This window comes from Odocoileus virginianus, chromosome 3 (genome assembly GCF_023699985.2).
Source record: "Odocoileus virginianus isolate 20LAN1187 ecotype Illinois chromosome 3, Ovbor_1.2, whole genome shotgun sequence".
NCBI lineage: Eukaryota > Metazoa > Chordata > Mammalia > Artiodactyla > Cervidae > Odocoileus > Odocoileus virginianus.
Genome location: NC_069676.1, coordinates 10,323,103 through 10,347,771, shown reverse-complemented (window position 1 = coordinate 10,347,771; position 24,669 = coordinate 10,323,103). Strand labels below are relative to the sequence as shown.

The 24,669-nt window shown below is 57.0% G+C and overlaps 2 protein-coding genes across 5 annotated transcripts; one reads left to right on the top strand and one right to left on the bottom strand.

The window, feature by feature from the left end:
- Positions 1 to 147: 147 nt before the first annotated feature.
- NACC1 (nucleus accumbens associated 1) lies at positions 148 to 18,765 on the top strand. The gene is made up of 6 exons (XM_070463216.1): positions 148 to 380; positions 13,240 to 14,199; positions 14,291 to 14,464; positions 14,833 to 14,938; positions 15,019 to 15,116; positions 15,896 to 18,765. Exons 2-6 carry the CDS (start codon positions 13,251 to 13,253, stop codon positions 16,156 to 16,158), a joined length of 1,590 nt encoding a protein of 529 aa, XP_070319317.1. The 5' UTR covers positions 148 to 380; positions 13,240 to 13,250; the 3' UTR covers positions 16,159 to 18,765.
- STX10 (syntaxin 10) lies at positions 15,077 to 24,591 on the bottom strand. 4 transcript variants are annotated; one of them, XM_070463236.1, is made up of 8 exons: positions 24,449 to 24,589; positions 24,029 to 24,198; positions 23,766 to 23,860; positions 23,630 to 23,692; positions 21,916 to 22,023; positions 21,715 to 21,821; positions 21,523 to 21,617; positions 15,077 to 15,230 (listed from the first exon to the last, which is right to left on the bottom strand). In XM_070463236.1, exons 1-8 carry the CDS (start codon positions 24,481 to 24,483, stop codon positions 15,223 to 15,225), a joined length of 681 nt encoding a protein of 226 aa, XP_070319337.1. In that variant the 5' UTR covers positions 24,484 to 24,589; the 3' UTR covers positions 15,077 to 15,222. The 4 variants fall into 4 exon arrangements, with proteins under 4 accessions (XP_070319337.1, XP_020742732.1, XP_020742735.1 ...); XM_020887073.2 differs by lacking the exon at positions 15,077 to 15,230 and adding an exon at positions 16,993 to 20,790 and having other exon boundaries at positions 24,449 to 24,591; XM_020887076.2 differs by lacking the exon at positions 15,077 to 15,230 and adding an exon at positions 21,076 to 21,449 and having other exon boundaries at positions 24,449 to 24,588.
- Positions 24,592 to 24,669: the final 78 nt, after the last annotated feature.

The following is a 24,669-nucleotide window of genomic DNA, read 5'->3' as shown; positions in this document are numbered from 1 at the left end:
CCAGCATAGCGTAGGTTGCCACCCGGATTCCGAGGGCTAGAGGGAGGAGACTGAGGAGGGACGAAGGGCTCACTCGGCGCTCGGCTGGCCTAGCCTCGGGGGCGGGAACCGGGGGCGGTGCGCGGGCGGGGCCACGGCCGCTCCTCCCCGGCCCGGCTGCGGCGGCGGCGCGCCTTGCGCTCGCTCGGCGCTCGGCTGGGGCGGCCTGGCCCACAATGAATGGCCGCCGCGGCTACCGCTGCTGCTGAGGCGGAGGCCGCGGAGGCCGCGGAGGCGGAGGCCGAGGCCCCGGCGCAGGGGGGCGCGCCCCGGGCCCAGGCCCGGCCTCAGCTGCCGCTGCGGAGCCCGCCGGGAGCCCCCGGAGCGCGGCCACGGCGCAGGTGAGGCGGCCTGCCCCAGGCCCTGTTCCGGCCTCCTCTAGCCGGGGCGGCCCGAGGGCATCCGAGGTCCGGCTAAGGGCTGAGAGGGGAGGACATGGGGGCCTCCTCCGACAGGAGAGGAACCTGGCTGGCAGTCTACACTGTGGCCGGGCCGGCGAGTGCGGAGAGTCCCGGCCCCCGCGAGCGGCCTTGAGTGTTCAGCTCCGGGCCGGGCCGCGGAGCTTGGGGGCGTCGGGATCAGGCCCAGAGTTCCTCCTCTCATTCCCCGCGAGAGGGGCGCGAGGCCATGCCGGGGCAGGTGCTGGGGGGGCCGGGAAGTTGGAGGGAGGCTGGTGGAGGGAAAGTGAGGAGGCGCCGGGGGAGACCGGAGGGGGAGGGGGAGGAGGAGTCAGGCTTAGGGCCGGCGGAATGGGGGAGGAGGAGAGAGCGGCGTGGCCGGAGGGAAACGGCCCTGAGGCGGGGGATGGGGGCGGGGAGGGGCCCGGGCTTGCAGGTACCGTCGGGGCGCATGAGGAGGTGGGTCAGGTTACAAGCTTGGGGGCGGCTGAGGAGAAGCCCAGGAAGTGGGGCAGGGTGGGTGTGGGCGGAGTTAGTTCGAGTGGGGGCGGTTAGGAGATCCCTGGGATGTTTGCGGGGGTCACTTGGGGTTAGGATTCGAAGAGAGGGCTTGCAGGTTGCGAGAGCCAGATGCGGGGGCTATCAGGTAGGTTGAGGAACTTTGGTAGGAGCTTTGGGAGTGGGAAGGGGAGGCAAGCTTTTGGACTAAGTAGGCTGGAGGGGGTGTGGGAGCAGGTCTGGAGAAACTTGTATGATCAAAAGACACGTGCCAAGGTGCGCCCCCCTCTTTTCTTGGCCAGGTGTTAGCTTGGGGCCAAAGCTGAGGGGTTTCTTCTTTCTCACACCTCATCCCTGCCAGGTTCTGGGCCTCCACCTACCCTTTGGGCAAGCCTCTGCGGGCTGCTCCAAGGGGCTAACTGGCCAAGTGGGTATTTGTTTGGACAGCTTAGGACATAGTCTGGAACACCTAGCTCCGGCATCTTGTCTACCACCCTCTGGCCCACCCCCACCCCAGATATCTGCAGGGAGGTAGACACATACATACACACTGTTACCTGAGTAGTTTAGGGTCCTGAGATTCTATCTGCACTTTTTGTGATCAGACCCTTGAGGCTCAAGCCTAGAGGTTGGGATCTCCCAGCATTTCAGGCAGCAGCTCTCTGCAGGTGAGTTACTGTGAGGTGAGCTTGTAAAGCTCTGTTCATTGTGTCTTGGAGGCTCTGGTGGGGTGAATGCGGGTCACCAAGAAGGGGCTCAAATCAGGTACCCAGACCTTTGGTGCTACCCATCCCAGTGCTTGTCCTCTGGGGTGCATTTCCTGGGCCAGGCCCTGTGCTAAGCTTGCTGGTTAGATGAGCTCATTGATGGCTCACCATCACCACCAAGTCGGCTTAGGTCTTCTCTGTGGTATAGGGTGGGAAACCGAGGCTCCAAATGGAGCCCAACTAGACATCAGTGGGCTGGGATTGATTGACCGTCAGCCCCAACCCTCGGTCCCCTGGAGCTGGCCTTTGATGGGCTTGACGAGAAGAGGTCCCCACTATTCTGGATTCCCTGGTGGGAATTCCCTGTCCAGGACTTTTCTCTTGCCCATCCCAAGGGATGGGTCCGTACCCTTGTGGACCAAGTTTTCCTGATGTCCCAGGGAGCCAAATCAGTGGAAGCTTCTCTCCCAGAGACTAGGTCACCCCCCCCCCCCCACCCCCGTTCTCTTAATGGGAGCCGAGAGGTCAGGGATCACAGAGCTGTGGGCTGGCAGAGGGAGGTGGTTATAAGGATGGAGCCTGGCTGGATTTTTACTTTTTTTTTCCCCCTAGTTTGTCTTTTGCTCACTTTGGTCCCCAGTCAGACCACCCCTACTTTTTGTTCCTTCTCTCAGGGAGTCTAACTGCAAGGCTGTTACCAATGGGTCCTGGGAACGCTGACTTGAGATCCTTAGCACGTGAGGCAGGAACCACAAACGGCTGGGTTGAGTGGTATCAGGCAGATCTAGGTTTAATGATCACCTCCCTTCCCCTGATCTCCCCAGAGTTCCTAGAACTGCCCCCACCTGGGCTGGGCCCTCCTCCCCGCTTTGGCTGGCCTCCTGGTTCTGGGAGGGGTAGAAACTGGGCCAGCAGCCCCACGTAATGAAGCCTTCTCCCTGCCTGGTTGGGCTGAGGCTGGCTGCAGACTGGGGCCTCAGCAGGGCTGTAGGCTGGGTACTGAGGGGTGGGGGGTGGCTGCCTCCAGTCATAGAGCTAGCTGGAAGCCGGGCAGAGACTGGAAGGAGCAGGCCACTGTGCGTGGATGGCCAAGAAAGGAGCAGTGAGTCCGTGTGCCTAGAGCTGGAGAAAGCACTCTTCGTAATTACTTTTCTGTGAGGATGTAGGGTGCACAGCCCTAGGGCACCAGAGGAATGCCACAATAGCCTGGTGGGTGAGAGCCACAAAGTAAAGGGACCCTGGGGACAGTGTGATGTCGCATGGGTGCCAACTCCCTGCTGGGGCCCAGGGAGTGGCTCTCAGCAACTTCTGTTTTAGTGAAGGTGATCAACCCCAGACAGACAAATGATCAAGAGTGTTTCTGATAGCCCTATGTTCAGGAATATAGTAAAATGGAGTGAAGTGATGGTGTTGGGGTGGGGGGCAAAGCATTAGATTCAAGGGGTCAGGGAAGGCTTTCAGGTGAGCTGAGCTCTGAATAATAAGTCAGCCTGCTGGGGGCAGGGGGGATGGGGATTGTGGGGAGCTGGGGCAGGGAGGGGTGAATGTTCTAGGCAGACGGGACAGCACATTGAAAGCCTTCATTGAGCATGTGCCAGGCGCCAGCTCAGAGCCCTAAACATCTTGTCTTCATGAGGAAAGAAGTGAAGGGAGACCAACCCTGGTGTGGAGGTGGAGATCCTTAGTACCATTCCCAGAAAAGAAGCACCTGATCTCGGGGTCTCCTGGATCCCCGCCTCACCCCCAGAGGCAAAGTTCAGACCCCTTGGCCTGCATCCAAAGCCTTTTAAAATGTGCCCCAGTGGGTTCCTGAGCCAGGCCGTGAGATGAGTTTTGGTCAGTCTGGCAGGACCTGTCGTGGAGGTCAGCCTGAAGGCACGGGGTTTGGAGAGGGTTTCAGGTTGTTCTAGCAAGGTCTGACCCGGCTCCTCAATGTCACTGCCAGAGCCTGTATTGGAGGATGGCCTGCCAGGTTCTGGTGGGGCTTGCAGCATTCGAGGCAACAGTGAGCTGGCCTCAAAGACATAGAGGTGGTGTTTGTACCAACCTTGGCTCCTTCTCTTAGGTCCTCCTTGCTTCTTATCACTCCCATCCCTTTCCTGGGTGCCAAGCTGCTCTGAGCACTTTTACCCACTTTTAACTCACTTTGGCCTGTGCCTAGCATGAGCATGTGGGCCCGCCTCCCTGCCTCTGCTCCTGGGTCCCCTTGGCCAAGAGTGTCATCCCTCTGTCTCCCCTAGAGAGCTTTCTGAGCCACAGAAGCTGTGAAGTGGGACTGTCTAGGTGGCTGTCACTTTGTGTCCAGGGCCCGGTGATGGTCATTGCCCCTGTCTCCTGTGGACAGATAGGATGCGAAGGTCTCAGCATCCTTGGAGACCCTGAGGGGTGTGTGTGTGCTCATTCATGTCTGACTGTTTGCGACCCCATGGACTGTAGCCCACCAGGCTCCTCTGTCCATGGGATTTCTCAGGCAAGAATACTGGAGTCAGTTGTCATTTCCTCCTCCAGGGGACCTTCCTAACCCAGGGGTTGACCCGTGTCTCCTGCATTGGCAGGCGGCAGATTCTTTCCCACTGCACCGCCTGTGAGGACTGACTGAATTAAGCAGAAGGTGGATAAAGGTGGTGAGCAGTCAGATTCGACCATTAGCGCCACCTTGCTTAGCCAGGAGAGCCTGAGCAAAGGTCGTGACCTCACCTGCCACCTCAATTTCTGCGTCTGATAAGTGGGGACAAGCAGGCATTCCTGCACAGCAGGGGTTCTTAATCAGAGTTGATTCTGCCCTGCCCAGGGGACACTTAGAAGATTGTCTGGTGACATTTTTGGTTGTCACAGCTGGGGCTGGGGAGTAGGGACTGGCAGTGCAACTCGTAGACTGTACAGGGCAGCCCCCACCGCAGAGTGACCTGGGCCCCGTGGCAGCAGGGCCGCGGGTGGTCTCCTTGCTGCGAGGTTATCATGAGAGTTACATGAGAGGTTAGTGTCTGGGATGCGATCGGATGATGTTGAGAAGGCAGTGGGGGAGCCCTCGTAAATACCTGTGACTAATGAGATATGGCCTAAGGTTCTGGGGGGTGGTGAGCAGTAGAAGATGCCTCCTCTGAGTTCAGGGAGTTTGCAGTCCTGTGAGGGGTCACAGGACAGAAGGGGATATCTCTAATAACAGCAGCTGGACACAGGCTGCAAATCTCCCTGCATTACTCTAAGGTGGTTTCATCCTTAAAACAGCCTTATGAGGTGGCTGCTCCTTTTATAGTTGGGAAAGACTGACATGGGGCTAGGGGGTGGTGAGCACTCATAGGGATAATGTTTTCTAGGCGTTAAGGGAAGGGAAGCATAATTCTAAACTGGGAACTTTGCAAGGGATATTTGATCCTAGAAAAACAAGATTCTAATTCTTCTACCCTGCCAAGGCCCTGCAGGGTCTCCAAGCACCTCTCAGCAACCCCACCCCAGTAACCACCCGAATCCATTGTGTTAGCCACCCAATGTGACCTCAGGACTTTTGCAGCTGCCTCCCCGCCCCGCTCGGTGCCCTCCGGGTCTGAAAGCACGCTGGGGAGTGTGAGGTAACTCGGAAAGGTGGGCTTGTGGTCCTACTGGGAGGCGGGTGGGGCCCGGCTGGGTTCTTCTAGGAGCTGCTGCAGGCGAACGGAGGCCAGATTGCCGAGTCCTGCAAGAGGAGAGCGGAGGAGGGAGGGAGAGGCAGCAGGCTAGACTGCTCATTCCCGGAGGTGGCAGTGAGAGGAGGAAGAATAGAGAATAGTGGGGGGGGGGGGGGGGGGGGTGGTACGGAGGAAGAAAGCCTCCTGAGGGGCAGCGGGAAGAGGCACCCGGAGCCCTTGGGTGGGGGCTCCGGTGGGCCGCAGACCCCAGCCCTGGAACTCCCTGCATGGCTTGTCTTGGCTCCAGCTTCTCAGTCTGCCCAGTCAGGACAGGGTTCTAGCAGTGGTGGCCACCTGTCCTCCAGGTGGAAGACAGGGAAGCCTGGGCCAGCCTTGAACTGGAGCCACGGGGCCTGGGTGCCATCCTGGGCCTCCCTCTCCTCCTGTAAAATGGCAAGAGGACTCATTTCTTCCTCAGAGGCTGGCGAGAGGAATAACCGAGCCTCACCAGGTGCTGGTGCACAGCCGGGGCAATGTCCAGGCCACCTAGGGTTGCTCATCCTGTTACCCGCTGTGGAGTTAATGGGAGCTTTTCAGGGGAAAAGAATAGGCATTAAATGTGCATGTACATGAAAAAGACCTGTGTGGCTGACTGTCACCTGGTTCTTCACTAGGTGGTGTTTGCCTAAGCTGCTTCAGGGAGGGTCCGCCTGGCTTTGGGCCAAGAATGCACCCCCCAGAAAAAGCGTGGGGGTGTGCGGCTTTCCTACGCCCCACCCCCCAGCCATGACTCTGAGCTCCTGCTGAGCTGAGTGAAGGATTGTGGAGCTTTCCAGGGGGGTCTTCAGTCCTTATACATGGGCTTGGCAGGTTCCCTTAATGGGCTTGCATGTCCACGGGCAGCTCACCGCTCCCCTGGAAGGTCAGTGGAAAGAGACAGTGCCAGCCCCTGGGGACTTCAGAGCGCCCTCCTCAAAGAAGAGCTGTCACTTCCCACCCCCAGGAACTGCACTGCCACACGAGCACTTCCATTCCAAGCCTGCAGCACCCCAGCGGGATCTGGTGGTCGGGCAGCTGGAGCCATCAGTGGGGATCCCCAGTTCACTGAGCCCTGGGCGGGGACATGGCCCCCCACCCCCAGCGGCCCCCACCGCGTTGCGGGTGGCACCCCTGCCTGGCCTCGGAGACCTTTTCTAGTCATATTGCAACTAAAACAGGAGTCTGGTTGAAAGCGGGGCTTCCTAGGTGGCACTGGTGGTAAAGAATCCACCTGCCAAGGCAGGAGACATAGAGACTAGGGTTCGATCCCTGGGTCAGGAAGATCCCCTGGAGGAGGGCCTGGCAACCCACGCCAGTATTCTTGCCTGGAGAATCCCATGGGCAGAGCCTACAGTTCATTGAGGTCGCAAAGAGTCAGACATGACCAGTGACTTAGCACGCGTGCCATTTGGAGGTAACAGAAGTAATTCTTCATTCATTCTACGAGCAACAATCGTGCACCCACCGTGTGCTCGCCTGGTTATTGGGGCAGGGGACACAGCAGTGTGTCCCCAGGTGGGCGGAGGCCCTGCCCTGGTGGAACTGACACAGAGCCAAGAACATGTCTAGTCGGGAGATGGTGAGAAGCGCCAAGGAGGAAAACTCGAGCAGGAGAAGCAACCAGAGGAATCGGGTTTGGGAAGGGCTCTGACTTTGGAAATTCGAGATAGGTGATCGGGAGAGTTTGAAGAGCTGTGACCATCTTGGGCCCTGCGTTTTAGGTCTGAGAGTGGGTGAGCCTTACCATGCAGGGCTCCCATACACATCACAGGGGCCCAGGTGGTGAGAACTGCTTTTGAAGGAGTCAGGGGTGTGAATCTGGAGGTTTTGGTGTGTTTTTTTTGTTTTCTTTTTTTTGGCTGTGCTGGGTCTTTGTTGTTGCACAGGGGCTTTCTCTAGCTGCGGTGCGAGGGCTTCTCCCTGCGGTGTCTTCTCTTGTTAGGGAACACAGGCCCTAGGGCGCCTGAGCGTAGCAGCCCTGGGGCCTGTGGAATCTCCCAGACCAGGGATCACTGCTTTAGTAGTTGGAGTCTTTTTTTTTTTTAAATAATGCTAAGTCTCTTGAGATCCCATGGACTGTAGCCCACCAGGCTCCTCTGTCCATGGGATTCTCCAGGCAAGAAAACTGGAGTGGGCTGCCATTTCCTTCTTGGAGTAGGTGGATCCTTAACCACTGGACCTCTAGGGAAGTCCAATCTGGGAGTCTTGACCCAAGCAAGGAGGGCGGGAGCCCACGCACACCGTGACCCAAGCAGGCTTGAGGGGGCGAGAGGTCTACTGAGGACACATTGTGTTGGCATCTGGGGTACATGCCAGTCTCCGTCCATGGCGGGAGGTCCAGGCGAGGGGCCCCATGAGGGAGCTGTGGGGTGAGTAGATGCCAATCTGCTCGGACACCATAACAAGGTACCATATAGGCTGGGTGACTGGACAGACATCTATTTTCTCACGGTTCTGGAGGCTGGAAGTCTTAAGAGGCCAGTGCAGTCAGGTTCTGGTTGGGATCTAGTGTGTTCACATGGCCCTTCCTCAGTGTGTGCTTGTAGACAGAGAAATCTCTCGTCCTCCTAAGAACAGAGTTCTGTTGGATGAGGGCCCCACTTTTTTTGACCTCATTTAATCTTAATGACCTTCAAATAGGACCCTGTCTCCAAATACAGCCACACTGGAGATGAGGACTTCAGCTTATGAATTGGGTTGGGGGACATGGGTTCAATCCCTGGGTCAGGAAGAGCCTCTGGAGGAGGGCACAGCAACCCATTCCATTATTCTTGCCTGGAGAATCCCATGGACAGAGGAGCCTGGCGGGCTGTAGTCCATGGGGTCGCAAAGAGGCGGACACAACTGAAGCAACTTAGCATGCACACACATACAACGTAGTTCACAGCAGAGCCCGGAGTCCACTTTCTGGAAGGATCGTGCCTGCTTCTTCCTCAAGGCTCTGCATGCCTTCCTTGTGCCTTGAGGGCCACCTTCCAAGCCCGCCCCTGCCCCATTAGGTCACCCCACCTCTACCCCCTGGTGCCCCCCAGATCTCAGCTCCAGATCTCTGCTGGGTGAGGTCAGAGGCGAGGACCTGTAGCTCATGGATCTGTGTGACCTGGATGAATGGTTGTGCCTCTCACCGGATCGTGAGCTCCAGAGTCAGGGCCCCGTCTTGGTGATGGCCTGCCCTGAGCTCTGGGCGCTTCCTGCCCCAGACAGGTGCTGGGCAAATATTTGTTGAGTGGCTTGAGATATGGAAACTGTGAATTGTGGCCTTGCATCTTGTGGGGAAAACCCACTCTCGTTCAGGGCCAGGAGCAGCGATGCCAGGAGGGTCCTCTTGGCCTTTTGTGTGGCTGGGGGCTGCCCCTCCCCTCCAGGGGGATCTGGGGACCCCAGCAGGTGCACAGGCTGGTGTACCAAGTTGTGAGGAGAGAGTTCAAAGAAGGTTCTCTGCCCTTGGGGAGACTGTAATCAAGTGGGATCTAGTGTTCTCAGAGGTAAGCATCAGGGCACTAGGGTTGCAGGTGGGGGGCGTGCAGAAGAGGCCATCTTCTCCAGTCTGGAGAGTTCTTGGAGTGGCGGGTACCTGAGGGTGGCTGAGGACGATGTGGGCTCTCTGGGTAGGGTGCATGGCACGGGCGAGGTCTGGCTGCGGGGCACTGGGCAGAGCGGGCGGGGGGCTCAGGTTGGTGAGGACAGAACTGTTGGTGATTTAGAGACCCCCCGCCCGGCTCCCCATCCAACCACTTCCCCACCAACAGGTGATGCAGGTCAAGCACCAGCTCTTAGCCCTGTTTCTTCTAGAAACCCCAGGGTAGCTCCATGCCTCCTCCCTCACAGGCTGGCAGAGGTGAGGGGGAGGACCCTGGACCATTGTTCTTCTGGGTAGCCTGGATGGGAGCCACAAGAGGGAGGGGAGCCCAGGGGTGGGTCTTTGGGGTCTCCAGTGGCCTCGGCCACTTCCCCTCATCCTGTCCTACCTGCAGGGGCAGCACGGCAGAGCGAGCACCCTGCTCCCTGTCACTGCAAGGGGACGGGGGGGGGGGGGGGTTCCTGTGCACTGATGGCATCAGCCTTTTGTAAAACCTTCCCCCCCACTAAACTGCTCACTGAAACCTTCAGAGCCCTGGGTGCTTGGCTCTGGGGCTCCATGGGGTTGGTGAGGCCTGTAGATGCCAGCCTGGATGTCAGGTTGGCTTTCACCCTCAGGAGCCCCCTTCTTGTGTCTCCGTTCCCTCCCGTTATCTTGAGGATATTAGCACTCCCAAGCTAAGTGCTCCCCACAAAGCCCCCTGCACGAATTCTCAGTGGGGGGACAGGCCCTGCAGTCTAGCTTCTTGGGACCCACCCATGAGTGGGGCACCGCTCACCTTCACTGCTGGGTGCTCTGAGCACCTTGGTAGCCTTTGGGAAATGGATGCAGCCTTGTCCAGCACACCAAGTGCAGTTAGGAGTGGAATGCCCTTCTCAGCCCCAAAAGCATCCACATCCATATCTCTACAGCCTCAGCCCTCTACCCTCCTCACCCAAGCTCCCCTTTCCCCTGATGCTTCCCCACCCCAGCTGCTAGGAGTCAGTCACCTGTTCCCTTGGTGCTGTCTCTGCAGTGTTTTTAAAATTTTATTTACTTACTTACTAATTATTTGGCTGTGCTGGGTCTTCATTGCTGCATGAGTTGTTTTTGTCTGGTCGCACCAGGCGGGGCTACTCTCTAGTTGCAGTGTGCAGGCTTCTCATTGCAATGGCTTCTCTTGTTGCAGAGCACAGGCTCTAGGGCACACAGACTTCAGTAGTTGTGATGCACAGGCTTAATTGTTCCTCGGCATGTGGGATCTTCCCAGACCAGGGATCGAACACATGTCTCCTGCATTGCAAGACAGATTCTTAACCGCTGGACCACCAGGGAAGTCCCCTGATGGCATTTTTGTTTTTCATGATAGTGACATTGATTTTGCTGAGGAAAGGAGAAAAGAGTATGTGCAGAGGCCCTGGGGCAGGAACTAACCAGAGCCCCATCAGCTGTTCGTCTCTTACTCCCACGTTAGCGCTCATGCACCTTTCAGGTTTTTGTTCGTTAGGTCTGTTTTAAGCTGCCTCTGGGTTGAGCACTGGGGATGCAGTGCAGAGTTGGACCCTCTCTGGATTCATTGAGAAAGGGCTCCATGGAGGAAGAGAAGGGGCCACATGCCTGTAGGCTCAGGGCTGTACTCTGGGGCCAGCGTGAGTCCTGGCTCCAGAACTGACTTGCTTCTGGGACCAGGGGCTCCATATCTTTGCTTCTTCATTTGGAAATGAACACTGATAAGGCCAGCCTGATTCTGCAGACTCAAACCTGTACACACTGAGCTGCTCCATTTGGGAGACCCTGAGGGAGACACTGGCCCTGCCCTCCCAGCACCCAGCCTACCAGAGCAGTCAGCGTGTGACTGCATGAGCGCCCTGAGTCCTCTTTGCAGCCTATGGGGCTGATTTCACGCCCCTAGTTCTCAGCTGGAGAAACTTAAGGCCGTTCCTACCCCAGGGTGTTTGCACACACTCTTTCCTACTGTCTTCTCACCAGCCTGACTGTTCAGGCCTCTCTTCTCTCCCCTGCCTGCTCTTTCAGGACCACTGCCTTCCACACCAGCAGAATGGCAGGGGACTCACTGTTTCCAGTGGGGTGGGAGGGGGTCACTTGTAAAGTCACATCTTCCCTCCAAGCCCTTTTATGATTGCCCCCAAAGTATCAGATGTGCCATCCTCGCCTGATCAGTTCCTCCTGGATGGGAACATGCACTGATGGAATAGGCTGTGATGCAGAAGTTTTTACATTTGAGAGGTGCCAGGGCCCCCCAGGTAGTACCTTGCAGGTCAGGGTGGGGGTGGGCTCCCTGAGCAGGGTCTTATTAGGCAGTTCCTTAAATTCACATTTCTTTCTCCACCCACCTCTAAAGCCCTTGGGATGTTTTCAGTGTGAATTCACACACTTTGGTAAATAGACAACATATACACCAGGTTCAAAATTTAAAAAGACCCTAAGACTGTGCCCACTCCAGTATTCTTGCCTGGAGAATTCCCATGGACAGAGGAGCCTGACAGGGTACAGTCGCATAGATTTGGACACGACTTAGCAAGTAAACAACAAAACAAAGACTGTACATGGCGAGTCTCATCCTCAGTTCTGCACAGGGGACATTAGTCTTATAATATCTTTTTTCATTTAACAGCTTGAGATGCACATACCAAGCAGTTCACCCATTTTTAAAGCGTACTGGTTCAGAGCTTTTTAGTATGTTCATAGTTGTGCGTATGTCATCACAATCACTGGACGTTTCTCTCGAGGACAAGAAACCCTGTTCCTGTTTGCTTACGTCTCCCCGATCCTCACAGCCCCTACCCCTCACCCACTGCCCAGCCCTAGGCAACTGCAAATCCGCTTTCTGTCTCTATGGTTTGCCCATTCTGGACATTTCACATTTGTGGGAAATTAAATATATATAATGTGTGGTCTTTTTGTCTGGCTTGCATTTACCATATTTTGTGGGTTTATCCTAATTGTAGCGTGTATCAGTTGTTTGCTCCTTTTTATGACTGAGTAGTGTTCCACTGTGGATGGATCACATTTTGTTTATCCATTTACCTTTGAGGTCATTGGTTCTACCTTTTGCCTATTGTGAATAGTGCTGCTGTAAACATTCACATGGTACTTCCCCGGTTCTTTACTTAGCAGTAAAGAACCCTCCTGCCAATGCAGGAGACACGGGTTTAATCCCTGGGTCAGGAAGATCCCCTGGAGGATGAAATGGCAACCCACTCCAGTATTCTTGCCTGGGAAATCGCATGGACAAAGGAGCCTGGCGTGCTACAGTCCATGAGGTCACAAAAGAGTCAGACATAACTTAGTGACTAAACAACAACAAATACTCAGTCTTAATCACTGGTGGATGTATGTTTTCACTTCTCAGGTATCATTCCCAGAGGTGGGATCGCTGTGTCATATGGTAACTTCAGGTTTAACCATTTGAAGAGCGGTTTTCTACAGCATCTACACTACTTCACATTCCCACCACCACTGTAGGAGGGTCCCGAGTCATTTCTCATCTTCACTGAGAGTATTTATCTTTTTGTGCTAGCCTGCCTGTGTGTTAGTTGCTTAGTTGTGACTGAGTCTTTGCAACCCTGTGGACTGTAGCCCACCAGGCTCCTCTGTCCTTGTGATTCTCTAGCCAGCCTGGTGGATGTGAAATGGTGTTTCACTGTGGTTTGGATTTGCATTGCCCTGGTGACTATGTTATGTTCTCACGCAGTTTCAGGGTTTCTTGATTGGTCATTCAGTCATTCAACAAATGGTGGTTCTGGGTCACGTGCTCAGCCCCACAAAGGCAGTGTGAAAGATCAGATGAGCCCACCTTCTCTGTGTTGGTATGCCAGTTACCTGTGTGTGTAGTGCTAGCGCTGGTTAGTGCTCATGGGGTGCTCCCTGTGTCATCTCATTTAATGCTGAAGCACAGACGTGTAAGGATGCCGTTGCCCTCCTTTATTATGTTTAATGTTTCCTTATTTGTCTGCACCAGGTCTTAGATGAGGCATCTTTATTATTAATTTTTATTGCAGTAGCATGCAAGGTCTTTAGTCGAGGTATGGGGACTCTTACTTGCGGCATGTGGGATGTAGTTCCCTGACTAGGGATCGAACCTGGGTCCCCTGCATTGGGAATATGGAGTCCTAGCCACTGGACCACCTGGGGAGTCCCTGCCCTTCTTTCTGCAGAAAGAAACCCAGCATGGGCCACCCCAGCTTAGCTGACTGGCCAGCATGTCACAGAGGCCAGGCCGTGCTGGGACAGGAGTGGGCGGCCCCTGCGATTCTTACCGTCCTGGCAGATTCCACCATGTGGCTGCTGTCCACACTCCCGCCTGTCTCCCGGCATCAGGCTGGGTCGGCCACCTGACCCCGCCCCTCCGTCTCTCCCTTTCGCCCGCGCAGCTGCCGCCGCCATGGCCCAGACCCTTCAGATGGAGATCCCGAACTTTGGCAACAGCATCCTGGAGTGCCTCAACGAGCAGCGGCTGCAGGGCCTGTACTGTGACGTCTCGGTAGTGGTCAAAGGCCATGCCTTCAAGGCCCACAGGGCCGTGCTGGCCGCCAGCAGCTCCTACTTCCGGGACCTGTTCAACAGCAGCCGGAGCGCGGTGGTGGAGCTGCCAGCGGCTGTGCAGCCCCAGTCCTTCCAGCAGATCCTCAGCTTCTGCTACACGGGCCGCCTGAGCATGAACATGGGTGACCAGTTCCTGCTCATGTACACGGCCGGCTTTCTGCAGATCCAGGAGATCATGGAGAAGGGGACCGAATTCTTCCTCAAGGTGAGCTCCCCCAGCTGCGACTCCCAGGGCCTGCACGCTGAGGAGGCCCCCTCGTCTGAGCCCCAGAGCCCCGTGGCGCAGACGTCGAGCTGGCCGGCCTGCGGCACTCCGCTGCCCCTGGTGTCGCGTGTCAAGACAGAGCAGCAGGAGTCGGACTCTGTGCAGTGCACGCCCGTGGCCAAGCGGCTGTGGGACAGCGGCCAGAAGGAGGCCGGGGGCGGCAGCGGGGGCAATGGCAGCCGCAAGATGGCCAAGTTCTCCACGCCAGACCTGGCTGTCAACCGGCCGGCCCAGCAAGCCCCCGTGGTGGCGGCGGCACAACCCACCGGGGTGGCAGCGGGGGCAGGGGCCGCGCCACCAACTGGGGGTGCGGCGGCGGCGGCAGCAGGCGGTGTGAGCGGGCCCAGCACATCAGAGCGGACCAGCCCCGGCACCTCAAGCGCCTACACCAGCGACAGCCCCGGCTCCTACCACAACGAGGAGGACGAGGAGGAGGACGCGGGCGAGGAGGGCACGGACGAGCAGTACCGGCAGATCTGCAACATGTACACCATGTACAGCATGATGAACGTCGGCCAGACTGGTGAGGTGCCCCTGCAAGCCCCAGCCCGGCCCCACTGCCCTCCCCACCACTGCCACCCCGACCCCAGCACACCTCTCTCCCCCCTGCACAGCCGAGAAGGTGGAGGCCCTCCCTGAGCAGGTGGCCCCTGAGTCTCGGAATCGCATCCGAGTGCGGCAGGACCTAGCATCTCTCCCCGCCGAGCTCATCAACCAGATTGGCAACCGCTGCCACCCCAAGCTCTACGACGAGGGTGACCCCTCAGAGAAGCTGGAGCTGGTGACAGGTGGGCTGGCCTCACCTCAGCCCTCAGCTCCCCCGACACCCCATTTGGGTTGGGTCCTGGGGCCCTTGACACCCCTTCATATTGATGCGAATCAAAGGCTTGCCTGTAGGTTTCCACCCCAGAGGCGGGTATAAACATCGGCTAGCATTTTTGGCCACATTGGCATAGGTCAATGGTTTCGTGGGGGTGGTTCCAGGGTTGACCAACACAGAGTTTAAGAATTTGGCCGCAGGACTCATGGTGGCTGGGGGCACAGTCTCTCTCCTTTCCTGAGTGTTGAGAAGGCAGCTGTGGGTTGAGTTGTTGGGGTGGGGCGGGGGGGTCGTCTTGGTCGGCCCTAGCTATCCTCTCGCCCCCTCCCCCTGCAGGCACCAACGTGTACATCACGAGGGCGCAGCTCATGAACTGCCACGTCAGCGCAGGCACACGCCACAAGGTCCTGCTGCGGCGCCTCCTGGCCTCCTTCTTTGACCGGTGAGGCCCCCGCCAGAGCCCCAGGGGTTGAGGGGGCTTGCCACCGGGGGCCTGACTCCCCTCCCCTGTACCTCACCCAGGAACACGCTGGCCAACAGCTGTGGCACCGGCATCCGCTCCTCCAGCAACAACCCCAGCCGCAAACCGCTGGACAGTCGCGTGCTCCACGCCGTCAAATGTGAGTGCCTTCTGTTCTGGGGTCGGGCTGGGGGTCCTTTTCTCGGTGTTGGCCCTGATGGGTCAGTAGGTAGGCTCTGATGTTAAGAAGGATTCTGAAGTTCAATCTAGGATTCTTGGGAACAGGGCTGTGATTGGTTAGAGATTTCTTGGGGAAGGACACTGAAGGAAAGCCACAAAGCCGATAGGAGAGGGTCTCCAATGCAGGCTGGTCATGGGAGTGATAGACCACCCCAGGCCTCAGCCAGTTGTCAGGAGGGAAGTCTAGGTTTTCAAGTGGAAATCTCCCAGTTTCTAAATTCTAGCAAATGACGCCTGTTTTTCAAGAGCACCCAGGTGTCCCGCATCAGATCCACACATCCCACACACGTGGCCCAGCTGGGTCCAGCCTGGGCCCACTGATGTAGTGTAGCATGCTGTCTGTAAGATCTCGGACTCCCCAAGTGGCTCAGTGGTCAAGAATCTGCCTGGCAAGCAGGACACGCAGGTTCAACCCCTGGGTCGGGCAGAGCCCTTAGAGAAGGAAATGGCAACCCACTCCAGTATTCTTGCCTGGAGAATCCCATGGACAGAGGAGCCTGGTGGGCTACAGTCCATGGGGTTGCAAAGAGTCAGACATGACTGAGCAGCTAAGCAACAGCGGCAAGCATCTGCAAGGCCTCAGCCCCTCAGCTCTGAGGGGTGGGCAGAGGGGCCCTGAGGTGGGGGGGTGCCCGCACCGCGGCAGCTGAGTGCCTGTTGGGAGGGACGCTTACCCAGGCCCGCTCATTCCACCTGCAGACTACTGCCAGAACTTCGCCCCCAACTTCAAGGAGAGCGAGATGAACGCCATTGCGGCCGACATGTGCACCAACGCCCGCCGCGTTGTGCGCAAGAGCTGGATCCCCAAGGTCAAGCCGCTCATGGCCGAGGGCGACGCCTACACCACCTTCATCAGCTACACGGGCAAGATAGAGCCGGACATGATGGGTGTGGAGCACGGCTTCGAGACGGCCAGCCACGACGGCGAGGCCGGCCCCTCAGCCGAGGAGGCCCTCCAGTAACCCCCAGTGGACCCCCCCTCGGGGCTGCCACACTCCCCCTCCTGTCACACCCACCCGCCATCCTGGTCACGAGCTACTGTCTGTCCTTCCCCAGGACCCACGAGGGGTGCTGCATGCTCCCAGCTCCTCTGCCTCCCCATCCCATCCCCTGACCCCAAGCCGATCGGGGATCCGGGCTGGGAGAGGATGGCAGGTGGTGCGAGGTCCGCGTGGCCTTCTCTAGCACACACTCATGCACAGTCGGGGGGCTCTTGCTCCCCGTCTCCTAACCCCTAGTGACTCTCTCCCCACTCACCAGGCCAGGCACAGGGAGGGGCCAGCCTGGGGGGGGCTTGGGAAGACCCCCTTCCCAGGCCCTGGGCCACCAAGCGGGAGCATTCCTCAGCCTCCGCCCCCCACTGCAGCCCCTCGGGACTTGCAGGGGCCCCCGGGTTCTCAGGACCCCTCCCACCACCACCTCCCAGTGCTTCCATGTTTCCAAAAGCGCCTTCCTGTTTCCCTCGTCTGTCCCTGCACCTGGGGGCTGGGGTAGGCGAGGCCGTGAGGACTGCCCATTTTACAACTGAGGAAACTGAGGCTCAGAGAAACTGGCCGACCCAAGGTGGTGGGCGGTGGCAGGCCCAGCGCCCTTCTCTTCCCCTCCCCGTGCTCAGCCTCTTGCCATCACCAGTCCCCTGGGGCCTGAGAGGGGCAGGTCCTGAGTGAGGGGGGCCCTTGGGGGCAGACCGCAGGTCTCTGAGGACAGGAGGAGAGGTTTCCGGGCGTGCAGAAGTGTGTGGGTGTGCGTGTGTGTGTGTGTGCGCGCGTGCGTGTGTAGAAGTTTTGCTCTTAAACAAATGAAGACATAAGAGGCAGTAGGACCAGGGGTGGAACCCAGGGGAGCCGGCTAGGGGGAGGGGGCTGCTGCCTTTCCCGCCCTTCCCCACCCCACCCCGCCCCCTCGGCAGGGCTCCCAGCCCCCACCCCCTGTACATACTTTTTAAAACATTTTTTTAGCTAATGAAATATTGAAGTATAAGATTCCTTTTATTTTTCAAACCAATGGGACTGGGTCTGATGTCCCCTTTGGTCCCCAGAGCTGTGGAAGGCAGGACGGGGTGGGGGGGCCAGGGGGCAGGCTGAATGTGCTGCGCATGTGTGTGGAGTGTGGGTGTGCGTTTCCAAGGTGGGGCCCCCCCAAGCCCCGCTCTGCCTGGGCTCCTGTGGGTCCGGCCAGCTCCCACTCACCCCTCGATGCCTCCCCCATGGGGCTCCATTGCAAGGGTGTCCCAGATTTTTGAGTTCTACATGTAAACTCAGAGGGTTCTTTTTTTTTTAACTCTACTCCCCTTCCCCCATACACACCCACTGGGTGTCATTTCTTTGCAATTTCACAGTTTTGTCTCCAGCCCTTGTTCTCATGCCTCTGTCTTCTCCCCAATCTGACTCGCCCATTGCTCCCAGCAGCCTCTCTCTCCAAAAGCAAGGGGACTACAGGAGGTGGTGGGGGCCCACTGGACCCTTGAAACCTGACTTGGAGGCCTGCCCCCCCCCCGAAACCCCAGGAGCCCCCGCCAGCCTGTGGGGCCGGGGTGGGGAGGTCCTTCCTGACATCTGCTTGTTGCAGGGGTGGGGGGATCAGTCCAGCTGGGGTCCCGGGACTCTGCTTTCGTGGCCTCAGCTGGCTCGAGTGTGTGGGGGGAGTCAACACCCCCAACTAAAGCACAAGCACCTTAGTCACACCTACCCTGCACCGCCCCCCCCAATCCTGGTCTCAGCACCCACCCCAGCATAGATCCCAAAGCACAATATCCTGGTCACTTGGCAAGCTGCCGGGCCGACCAAGGCCGAGGGGTGGGGCTGGGGCTCCAGCCAGACCCCACAAGGAAGCCGGAGTCCCCAGGCACGCCCCTCCTTCCAGGCCTTAGTGGGGGCCAGCTCTCTGGGACTGGGGTCTTCTCCCTCCCCACCCCCTTGTCCTGGGCAGGCCTCTGTCCAGCCCCTCCTTGCCTTTTTCCTCGAGCCCCTGCAGCACTGGGTTGGGTGGCAGAGCCCTCTTGTTTCAGGGACCCCAGGAGGTGCCCCCCTGGCTCTCTGGACTGTGTGTGGCGGTCTGGGGGGTGGGGAGCGGGGCTGGGCAGGGGTGCAGGGGAGGAAACTCCTCACCAGGAGAGCCAAAGACAGGGTTGTGCCTTACCCCGGGAGCCACCCCTGCGCCCTCCCGCCCTGCTTCCTGCTCCTGGGTGGCCTGCTGCTTTTCCTTCTTGCCTTCCCTGCCCCCTCCACCCGAGCCCACCCTGCCCTGCGCTGCGCTGCATGGACCCCCAAGCCCGGGCAGCCAGGAAGGAACATGGAGAACCACCGACCAACGCAAAAAAGACTGTGGGGGGGGGGGCCACCCCCCCTCCCCCGCCGGCCGCCCATTCACCCTCGCCTCTTTCACGCAGGACAATCTGTCTGCGTGGAGTGCCAACACCCTCCCTGCCCTGGGCCGAGCCCCTCCCCACCCTGGGCCCATAAGTGAGATTGCACATGACTACTGTAAGAGGAGGAGCCGCACTGGGAAATGTGAACCGTGAGGACATCAGTGATACTGATGAGGAGAATAAACTAAACGCCTTTGTAACAGCCCTGCTGCCAGCTGCTCACTGGGGGCATGGGGTGGTGGGTCCCACGCGCTGCACACCAGAGCCGCCCTTCTTCCATACATCCACATCTCCATACCCCAGGGTGTCACACTCAGGATGGCCATGCCAAACATTATGCCTTAATGTCACTTGAGTTCAGTTGCTCAGTTGTGTCCCAACTCTGAAACCCCATGGACTGTAATCCCCCAGGCTCCTCCATCCAAGGTATTTATTTCCCAGGCAGGAATACTGGAGTGGGGTGCCATGTCCTTCTCCAGCCAGCTTGAGGGGGGACTGCATTCAGACTCAAGCAGCCAATACTTTCCAGTTCCTTCTAGGTTACCCCAGGTTGTTCCCTCACAGGTGTAAGCCCTAAATCCTGCTCTGGGGTCTCCCAGCATCCCCTCCCATGGTATTTGACACCCCAGCTCTAGATTCAAGTCCTGAACCTGCATCCACACCCCATCACCCCATCCTAAACCAGTGCATTCAGAGGAACACTGGGGGACTTCACTGGTGTCCAGAAGTGAAGACTGCCCCCAGGGCAGGGGGGCATAGATTCTATGATACCTGATCGAGGGGAACTAAGATTCACATGCTTCATGGTGCAGCAAAAAAAAAAAATTATATATATATATATATATATAATATATAAAGTCAGGATGGCTTTAAAGAGGATATGAACAGAAGAAAATTCTATCAACTGAAACAAAAGACAAAACATACCTTAGGGGCCCCTGAATTTAGAGATGTCTCAAGAAGTGTGGGAAAACTTGACTGATCTTAAGAGAGTCCATCAAATCAAGATATCCATGCTGGGGAGGTAGACGGCCTCCATCTCCACCCAGTCCAGGTCCAACCACCCCATGGGGACTGGAGGGAGCCTCAGACTTCCACAGGGAAGATCATTGAGGGTGACAATTCACAGGGTCACTTGTGCATGTTTCAGTAAGGCCAGCCCCCTCTGGAGTCCTGAAGCCTAGCTTTAGCCAACAGAAAGTAGGGCTTGGGGGAGCCAACAGCATCACCAACAAAAATCCTGAGGTGACTGGTCCAAAGTCACCTCAAGGAACAGAAAGTCCTGTCTGAATATGTAGGCAATCCCAGCAAGGTGGTGTCAGACCCCCAGAAGCATGTCTTTTAAGCCCAGGAAGACTGAGAACCAAATATGGAATGGATCAAGACAACCTGAATCAGAACATCAGTGGTAGTAGTTTTGCATTAAAAACAATAAAAAAGGGAAAAACAGTCAACTATACTTCAATAAAATACATATATTAAGAAAAATAAAAATTAAAAGAAAGGGAGACTTCCCTGCTTCCCTGGTGGTTCAGTGGTTAAGACCACTTCCACTGCAGGGGGCCTGGGTTCGCTCCCTAGTCAGGGAACCAACATCCTGCAAGCTGCGTGGCACAGCCAAAAAAAAAAAAAAAAACGGAATCTGTACATATTTGGTTCTTTTTGACAAATCAGCCTTTGGGGCTGAATGGGATGACAGACGGCCTTGTAACACACAACACTTTACAATGTGTCAAACATACAAGGGTGATTCTGATGTCAAATTACATAATGCTCAGGATGGAAACATCTACGACAGTAAGTGCAGATTCACTTCCAAGTTTACCCAGCTTATAGAGATCATTTCCGACTCAGGCAGGCTCTACAACAAAGTCCTTAAATCTACAAATGCTCCCTTGTAGTGGGCTTCCCAGGTAGCTCAGCAGTAAACAATCTGCCTGCAATGCACGAGACACAGGTTTGATCCCTGTGTTGGGAAGATCCCTTGGAGAATGAAATGGCAATGCACTCCAGTATTCTTGCCTGAGAAATCCCATGGGCAGAGGAGCCTGGAGGGCTACAGTCCATGGGGTCTCAAAGAGTCAGACACGACTGAGCACACACTCACACCTTATTAGAACGTTGCATCACAAAAGGATGGAAGTGACCTGGTGTACAAGAGAGCCCTGTGGTACTGAGAGGCGCCTCAGAAGTCCCAGCTGAGCTCCCCAGCTAAGGGATTCACCTACTGGAGACACAGAACAAGCAAAAGATGTTTAGGCTGAAGTTCAAAAACTTAAGGAAAAATCAGTGGTTGAATTTTTTTTGATGGTACTAAAATGATCCATCATGAAATCTGAGAAATACACCAGAATAGTCTTTTCTGCACTGAATGTCGACCGCTGAAATCCCTAACACACATGGGCACACATGCGCACGTGGCCCCAGGGTGTGCAAGCAGGGGTCTTAGAACAGGAGTTCCCATTTGGGGCAGCCACCAATTCAGATCACCATATCGTAGGATACAAACATATATAATAAAGGCTGGGATTTTATTTCTAAGTTGGCACATGTAGAAGGCACAGGGGCAAAGTGATGGCTCTGAGGAGTAGAGATGGAGAGGGGTGTGTCTGAGGTCCCCCTCCTCCACCACCCCCTAAGTACACTTAAGACCAGACTGGTGGTAGAGGCTCCAGCCCGGAGCCCTGAGGGTCCTCTCCAGATGAGAGCCTTGGGACAGCTCTCCCGGCATGACCTCCCAGTCCTCTCGGGGGCAGGGCCCTGCCAGCCCCCCGCAGCTGGAGGGACCGCCCCCTGGGGAGGCCCAGGATCAGAGAGAGAAGAAGAGGATGAGGACCAGGAGCAGCACCCCCAGCAGCACCGCGATGGCACACCACTGTCGGCGGTCTGGGGGCAAGAGGGTCAGAGCTCACAGAGGGGAGGCAGCACCCCCCCCACTCCCCCACCCCAGGGGACTCACCACTGGTCATGTGGGATATTTTGGCCATCTTCCTAAGGACCCCATCCATCCGGGACTGGGTGTGGTCCATCTCCTGAGCAAAGGCGTCCAGCATACTGCCAAGACCAGGAAGGCATCAGCTCCTAGAGGCTCTGTGCACACCAGAGCAGCCGGCCATGGGCTCCTGGCCCACCCTCAGGGTCCCGGTCTCACATGCCCTGCTCGTCCAGCTCCTCCCCAACACGGCCGGACATGTGTTTCAGAACTGAGATGCTCCCAGACACCATTTCCAGCTGTTGATCCTGCTGGTCCAGGATCAGCTGCAGGGTGAAAGGGTGGGAACTGAGGTTGGCATGGAGCCCTGAGCTGTCCGCAGTCTCCTCCAGCCTGGGGCTGCCAGCCGCCTGCACGCACCTGCTGTGTGGCCTGCTGCTCTTCAATGTAGCGAGAGGTGGTCGAGACCACACTGGCGTCCAGCAAGTCGCTGGAGGACTTCAGGGTGGCCGGCTTGCCTGTCACCATCTGTAGGGACCCAGACAGCAGGCTCAGGGAGGGTCGCCCACTCCCGGCAGAGACTAGATGGTGGCTACTCAGGAAGACAGTCTCAGGAGTAGAATGGCCTGGGCTCCTCTGGGCCATCATTTACTAGCAAGCTGACCTCAAGGTGATACCACCTGACTTCCCTGTACCTCAGTTTCCTCACCTGTAAAGTGGGGAGGTCTATAAACCCTGTTTCCTGAGGATGGAACAAGGATTTAATAAATTAACCCTGGCATGCTTATAAACCTATAAACACAGGTATTTAAGAATCTGAACTTAAGGGACTTCCCTGGTGGTCCAGTGGTTAAAAATCTGCCTTCCAATTCGGGGGACATGGGTTCAGTCCCTGGTTGGAGAACTAAAATCCCACAGGTTGGGGCTTCCTTGATGGCTCAGTGGTAGAGAATCCGCCTGCCAATGCAGGAGACACAAGTTCAATCCCTGGTCTGGGAAGATTCCCACATGCCATGGAGCAAGTAAGCCCATGTGCCACAACTACAGGGCCTGTGCTCTAGAGCCCTTGAATCTCGACTACTGAGCCCACATGCTGCAGCTACTGAAACCCTCAAGGTTTGGGCCCGTCACAACCAGAGAGCAGTCACCCACCGCAACAAGAGAAAAGCCTGTGCGGTGACAAAGACACAGCACGGTCAAAAATTAATTAATTTTTAATGAAAAAAAATATCCCACATGCAGTGGGGGAACTAAGACCTGATGCAGCTAAATAAACAAATAAGAAGAATTTGTGGGTTTTTTTTTTAAGAAATAAGAAGAATTTGAACATTAATCCCCAAAACAGCACACCTGGAAGGCATGTGGATCCTGACACAGGACCCCAAGCTGCTGCAGGCTTCAGTCCCCCACCCTTCCAGACCCCAATGTAGGTGTATCGAGTGAGGTTGCTGTTACACAACATGCAAAGAATGAACAACACAGAGGGAAAAGCTGCACACACAGAGGCAGCAGAGAGAATGGGCACAAAAGACAGGAGTGGGTACACACAGGGGGCGACCACACCCACAAAAGGGAAATGGTGGATCTACCCAAGGCCGACAGGGATCCACTCAGAGGCCATGATCAGAGAGGTCAAGTGCTTACACAGACTAAAAAAAAAAAAGCACACGGACTTTCCTGGTGGTCCATGGTTAAGACTCCAAGCTCCCAATGCAGGGGCCACAGGGGCAAGGGTTCAACCCCCCGTTGGGGAAACTAAGATTCCACGTGCTGCTGGGCACGGCCCAAAAAAAGGAGAAAAAAAGAAAAGAAAAAAGGTCAACATATATCCTGGAAACAATAACACAGAGAGCAAGAAACGGAGACAGGCTGCCACACACAGAGAAAACCTGTAGAGTAGACCCACAGGAGGGGGCAGAAGGGATTATACACACAGAGAGAAATCAGTTGTGCTCATCCAGAAAGAGCAGGTGGGTAGACAGCATGGAGACAACTGCACGAAGATGAGGACGGATGCAGAAGGACAGATGCACGGGTCCCCAGGAGACAGGCGAATGCACAGAGGGGCCAGGCTTGCACTCTGAGGATCAACCCGAGACACAGCGGGTGAGGGCACTGGGTGGGAATGCCTTACCTCCCTGTTATTCCTCTCCATGAAGGCTACGGCTGCCGGGCTGACCATATGGTCCTTCATTTCCTACAGATAAGGACAGCATCAGAGAGTAAAAAGACACCCCAACCCTCCTCACCCCATCGGAAACTCTCTTCACCTGCACTGCTTCCCGCATCCTCTGCACAAACACTTTTCTCTCCTGAAGGTCTCCAGCTGGGAGCTTGAACTTGCCGGGGTTGGCTTCCACTATGCGTATGCGGCTAGTCAAGAGTCAAAGCCAGAGCCCGACGGAACGTGCGCCCTCCTACGCCTCAAAGTCCTCAACACCTCCTAGGTGTGCAGCCTCCCCCAAGGGCTGGCTCTCAGCGCCCCCTGTCCCTGCAGTGGACTCTCCCATGCCACCCCACCCCCCCAGGATATCAATGGTTTCCTCCAGGTCTTCGAGGTCCCACTCGATGCTGCGCAGGCCATTCCGCAGCTCGTTGGTCGTCCAGTCCAGCTCCTCGCGTCCGACCACCGCGCTCTCCTGCAGGAGCTCGCACCACCGCTGGTACAGCCCACGGGCCGTGTTCACCGCCTTCTGCACCTCGCTGCGGGCAGGGGCACAGCGGGCGCGGCTGGCCGGGGGGTAGTAGGCGGTCCTCCCGCCCACCATTACGCCCCCAAACAGGTTGAGAGCTCAGGAGACCCTCATATCCCCCTGCGGACCCCTCCCCACATGGCCACTGGGCGATCCCGACGGCGGTGCCCAGAATGCCTGACATGCACCGCCTGGCACGCGGGCACTGGTTTGGCAAGGGGACACAATACCCCGTGTCCTGCCGCATCGCTGTCACTCACCCTCGGACTACAAAAAAAGGATCTTCGAGAGACATGTCACGCCCCCCACCCTCCCGAGGCCGAATCCCCTCCCTTCTCGGCCTGGGAAGCTAATTCCCTCCAAGAGGTGAGGACGCGCCGTCACTCCGCCCCCCGTCACGTGACCCGTGCCACCATCGAGAGCGGGGCCGCCAGGGGAGAAAGAGTGGCCCTCGGCCCGAAGTGCGGAAACATCCGCTCTC